The sequence below is a fragment of the Pinus tabuliformis genome, chromosome 9 (assembly GCF_031772625.1).
Source record: "Pinus tabuliformis cultivar Carrire ecotype Pingquan chromosome 9, CPIR1, whole genome shotgun sequence".
NCBI classification, from domain to species: domain Eukaryota; kingdom Viridiplantae; phylum Streptophyta; class Pinopsida; order Pinales; family Pinaceae; genus Pinus; species Pinus tabuliformis.
Window position 1 is genome coordinate 111,619,745 of NC_142307.1, and position 5,615 is coordinate 111,625,359.

The 5,615-nt window shown below is 34.1% G+C and overlaps 1 protein-coding gene across 1 annotated transcript; it reads left to right on the forward strand.

Annotated features, from left to right (window-relative positions):
• Positions 1–1,312: 1,312 nt before the first annotated feature.
• On the forward strand, positions 1,313–3,162 carry LOC149147330 (glutamate receptor 3.4-like). The gene is made up of 5 exons (XM_089441799.1): positions 1,313–1,534; positions 1,661–1,944; positions 2,070–2,101; positions 2,205–2,596; positions 2,716–3,162. Exons 1-5 carry the CDS (start codon positions 1,313–1,315, stop codon positions 3,160–3,162), a joined length of 1,377 nt encoding a protein of 458 aa, XP_089297925.1.
• The last annotated feature ends 2,453 nt before the right edge of the window (positions 3,163–5,615 follow it).

Genomic DNA, 5,615 nt, shown 5'->3' on the forward strand with positions numbered 1-5,615 from the left:
GTCACAAGTTTTTTTGGGTGACAAAAATAGGAGTTGTCTAAACAGGCAGAGGAATTGACCGGACGACCAATTAGACAATGAGTGCTATTAATTATTTTTTACTAGTGCTACAGCATAAGAACGAGCTACAACCCGTAAACTTTCATACTGCTTCGTGGTAGTTAATGTGTAATTTATGCTGAGGCATCCTTCTCTATACAGTGCAGCAATGCTCTCCCTGAACAAGAGAGGTTAGGGCTAGCGGCCCTCTTTATATCAGCGAATGAACACGGTTAGGGTTTCGAAAGATGGTCGGGGTTCTTCTTGGGATCAAACAAATAATTAATGTATCTGCAGATCAGTGACGTGATGACAATGGCGGCAATCTATTCACAAAAGTTTGTACTCTCGTAGAATTTGAAGGATAGAGGAAAGCAAGCGTAATAGCTACTACGGTACAAACAAACAAACAAATAAACACACAAAATAGCCACAAACATAAAAACCTAAAAGTAAAACTATTTATAAAAATTAGAATACCGACTCATCGAGACGACTTGAATAGACGGGGACCAATTGAATAGGCGATTAATCTTGAGCGAGAAAATGACCGTGAAATAGTCGACAATACTCGAATAACTTTTGACAGATAATTTAAGCAGTCCGCTCATGCATGGACGCGTTAACACTGCTGGGCTTTCAAAGGAATATTGATAGCATATGTCCTTATGTCAAACGGTCGGCACTGTCCTAATTTCGTAGAGCTGTAGCCTACCTGTTATATGGTTTTGAGTTTTTTCCGGGTCATAATTTTGTGTTGAATTTGTTCAGAATTTGAATCTCGTGAATCACAAGGTGTGAACTTTCCATGATATTCAAATATCATGGAATTTTTTAGGATGTTAATGTGAAATCGAAAACAAAATTACTAGGGCCAATTCCCTCCCAACTATTTTAGTTAGACAACGCCTTTCAAATAAATCTACGCTAGAAGCGAGAAAATGCTCTCTATTTTTAGTCCGCAATCTTCTAAATTACCATTTATATCCCCATTCGGAACCGTTCGTGAGAAGCATTTATGTCTTGGTTTGTAGACATAGTTACGCATTAGCTCATCTGAACTCTTTTTTCAAAAGAAAAATACGCTTTCTATTATATAATAAAGAAAAGAGAGTATATATGCTTGGTTCTTGTTCATCCATAGCTCATCTGAACTCTAGCAATGGAAGGTGTTGGATTTGCCTCTTCTGTTGCCTCCCTTGTGTTTATGATGTGCATGTATATATTTTTTAACAATATACACGCACTACAAAATCACAGCACACCATCGTCGATGAGTTCTCCAAGCACAAGTTTACTGAAAGTTGGTGTGCCTTGGAACAAGTTCATGTTCTCGGAATTCGTTTCAGTAGAAAAGAATGGAACAAACTTTATTGTTGAGGGATTCTGCGTGAAGGTGTTTGAAGCGTCCATTAAAACACTCAATTATTCAGTCAATTACATCCCGTATTACAACTCCAGCTACGATAATATTATTCGCCAAATTGTGCTGAAGGTATAGGTGTTGTCCGTGTGCGGGTGCTTACATTGTTTTGCCATTCTTAACAATAATAGCGGTAGCAGCAGGCATTACTCAAGCATTCTCATAACTTTCATGTTGTGTTTGATTTTGGCTGTTCAGAATCTGGATGCAGTAGTCGGTGACTTCACCATCACATCAAAACGTCATCAAGAAGTACTATTTACGCAACCTTTCTTCGATTCTGGTTTAGTGGCAGTTGTTCCATTGAAAGATCAAGATACCATTAGTTACGGTTGGGTTTTTACTAAACCTTTCACCGCTGAGATGTGGCTACTGGTGGTGGGGTTCTTGATCTTCGGAGGGATAATGATCTATATTTTGGAGCGCAGAGACAATCGGAGGTTCGGAGGGCAGCCTAGCAAGAAATTAGGAAGCATGTTATGGTAAGAAACAAATTTAGCCATGCCCTATTTTATATATCTATCAGTTGTACAGGACAAAGCATCTCTGCCAGCAGTGGAACGGCTTGGAAAACATTTTAAATTTAGCATTGTTTGTTTGCGTGCAGGTTCAGCTTTACAACTTGGTTCAGTAATCAGGGTAGGTTGTTCTCTTTCCATATCATAAATTCATTGTTTGTCCTCCGTTACTTTCTCTTGAAAACTTATGGAACTTTTATATAAAAATTGATTTGGGATAGCAGATGATATTCGGACCGTGCTGGGGCGTATAGTACTTCTCGTATGGTTTATTGTTATTGGAATTCTGCAATCGTGTTATACAGCAAATTTATCGGCTATTCTAACTGCCCCACGTTTAGAACCAACTCTTAAAGACATCACCAGTGTAGTGGCGAGCAATGTAAAAATAGGATATGATTCGGAAGCTGTAGCCACGGAAGGATTTGTTGAATACTACGGAGTCTCGAAGCACAGACTAGTTCCTATAGTCCGAGGTAGTTATTATGAAGCTCTTTCTAGGGGTGATGTTGGTGCTATCGTGCACGAACGTCCATACATGGAATCTCTTGTGGCAAAACATCGCGATCGCCTCGCCTTTGCTGGCCAAACGTTCACAATTCAAAACTGGGCATTTGTAAGTAGTAATTACTATTGGGATCTCTAATTTGATTTCCATGTCCAAAAGTTTCAAGGTAACAACTATTCTTGAGCTTTTAATTTTATTTGTGGATACTGATGGGTTGATTTGGGCAGGCGTTTGATCGCGCGAACTATGAACTGGTAAGGGACATTTCTATCAGAATACTAGAGCTATCAGAAAGCGGCGAACTGCTCAGATTGCAACGACAATGGTTACCTTACTATGACTGTAATGGCAGAAAACATGGTGATCAGTCGGATACCAGCCAAATTCAGGTTCAGCACTTCTGGGGCATTTTCGTCATTGCAGGGCTGATATCAGCGACAGTGTTATTAGTTTACACGGTGCAAAGGAAAAGGAGTAGATCTATAGTGGACTTATCAACTCTTCCTCCGCGTAAACGCTCATCTGGCCCAATTTCTCCTCCTGAAGGATCATCAGGCGGAGGCTTTATTTCGGGCAACAAACATGGTGTACTAAGCTTGGAACGGATGAAGAAAATTCAAATTCTGAGGAGAACAAAATCGCTTGCTAATGCCATACCATTTGTTGGAATATGAATCCCACTGCAAACAACTCCCTGTGGGGTTGCTTCCTAGCTTTACAGTGTGCAGTAGAATATGCATTCTTATCACTTCCGAGCCTATCAGACTGTCAAGACCACAGGATTACCGCCGCTTTGTTTCTGATCTTTTTGATACGTAACACCGGCCACAAGATGAGATATTTTATTATGATAAGATAACTCGATTTAGTTGTACTGTTCTCAGAAATTGTACTTCTTTGGCTTCTTATGGACCTAGATGAGCATTTAAGTATTTTTATATTTTCACACTATGCATCAACTATTATTCTTCTCTTTTTCCGTTGGAGATGTTTATGTAAATTGTGCGTGTAACTCTATTTATTCATAACATTGTATACATGTACATATTACTGTTTTGGTTTATTTATTATTACCATTGTTTAGATTTTATTGAACGACATTCCAGAATTTTATCTTTAGTAAAATGGGGAAATGGGATGTTAACCAACATTAACCTCATATGCAGTTTTATAATATGGGTTATGAATGCCATTGTCTTTTTTAAGGCTATGTCTACTTTCATGACTTGTAAGTCTATTGTCTTTTTTAAGGCTATGTTTACTTTCATGACTTGTACTCGTAAGTCTATTTATTTTTAAAATGACATATTAATGTTTTGTTTTGCTTTATTTATTGTTATTATTTTTTATGTTTTTATTTAGTATTTTGATTGTAAATTAATTTATAAATTAATTAGTTTAGTTTTTTTTAATCAATTATTAAGAGATCAAATTTTTACTTTAGAAAGTGTTTAATCATTTTTAGCTTTTGGTAAATCTAGAATTAAGATGGATTTAGGTTGGTTTAATTTCCCTCTTCAAATAAGCTTTATTCCACATGAATACTATGAGTTTTCAATAACATGAATCATTTTCATTTTCATTATTATTTTATTTTTATAAGGTTATTTTTATTTTTATTTTATTTTTTCCAATTTAAAAGGTTTACATTATATTAATACTTTTATTTAATTTATTTTTATGTAATTTGACTTAGTATAAATATTAAACATTACATTACAACATCTTTACCATACTCCAGAGAGTCTCTCTGTGCAAAAAGTTTGAATGACAATTATTAGAGCTATTACACACAACACAAAACACATAGTTCACTTCATACACATATATAGGACATAAATCTCTGACTTCGACAAATCTAGACCTTAAGAAGGTGGATTTATGACTCGAACATGACTCATAACATAGAAATAAACATCTTCTAGTTTGATACCTCCAGACTCACAATAACTATGCAAAAAGTTTGAATCACAATTATTAGAGCTATTACACACAACACAAAACACACAGTTCACTTCATACACATATATATGATATAAATCTCTGACTTCGACAAATCTAGATCTTAAAAAAGTGGATTTATAACTCGAACATGACTCATAACATAGGAATCAACATCTTCTAATTTGATACCTACATACTCACCATAACAACCTCTAAATAACACAAAAACATTACTTCTAACAACAATTTACTAATATATTTTTATTTCTAAAATTAATTTAATGAAAAGACAAACTTATGATATACAATGTAAGTCTTGAAAACTTTTCCACAATAGATTTTAAGTTGGTTGGCTATGAGAGTAGAAGGGATAACATATAGCTTTAGATATGCTACCAATTGTAATTGTCTTAAAAACTAACTCAAAACAATTATTTAAATTATCGGATTACTAGTTTAATGATGTTGCCTAAAGTAAAAAAAAGTATAAGTTAATAACATAGTGAAGACTCTAAATGATTGAAATAATACATACTAGATGAAAGATTTCCAACATGAGTGATCATTCCCATAACATAGATAATTCAAGGTGAATAGCCTATAAATTAAGAAGAAGGAGATGTCGAAATGAATAATGAAAATAACATATTCATTAGTATTGAGGGCATAGAAGAACACGTATGGAAATAATCTTAGTACACCATCGATTGAATAGTATAAAATATATTAAATTTATATTAATCAATTCATTATATGGATGGAAACCATAAATCCCCTATCTAATTTTAATAATTTAAAAATTAATTATAAATCATGTAAGAACTAATTTTAGACAGATTTATCCACCACGACAAATTAGTGATAAGGAATACCAAACTAATCTAGAAGTTCCATAAAGACACATTAATCAAATCCCAGCACAAAAATAAAAAAATACTAGGAAATTGTTGTATATATTTATAACTAATTAATAAAAGGTTAATGTTGTCAAATAAACATCATAATATGATCATGGTCTATGAATAATTATTTTAATGATTAAATTGTGATCCTTTTAAATTCACACAAGTTTTTTTTACATTCACAATATGAAAAGTTCATTATTGGAGAAAAATATGTTGGTAGATCTTAGATATTCTAGGTAAAATTTGGCTCATATACTCGTAATGTGTTCTCTTACCTT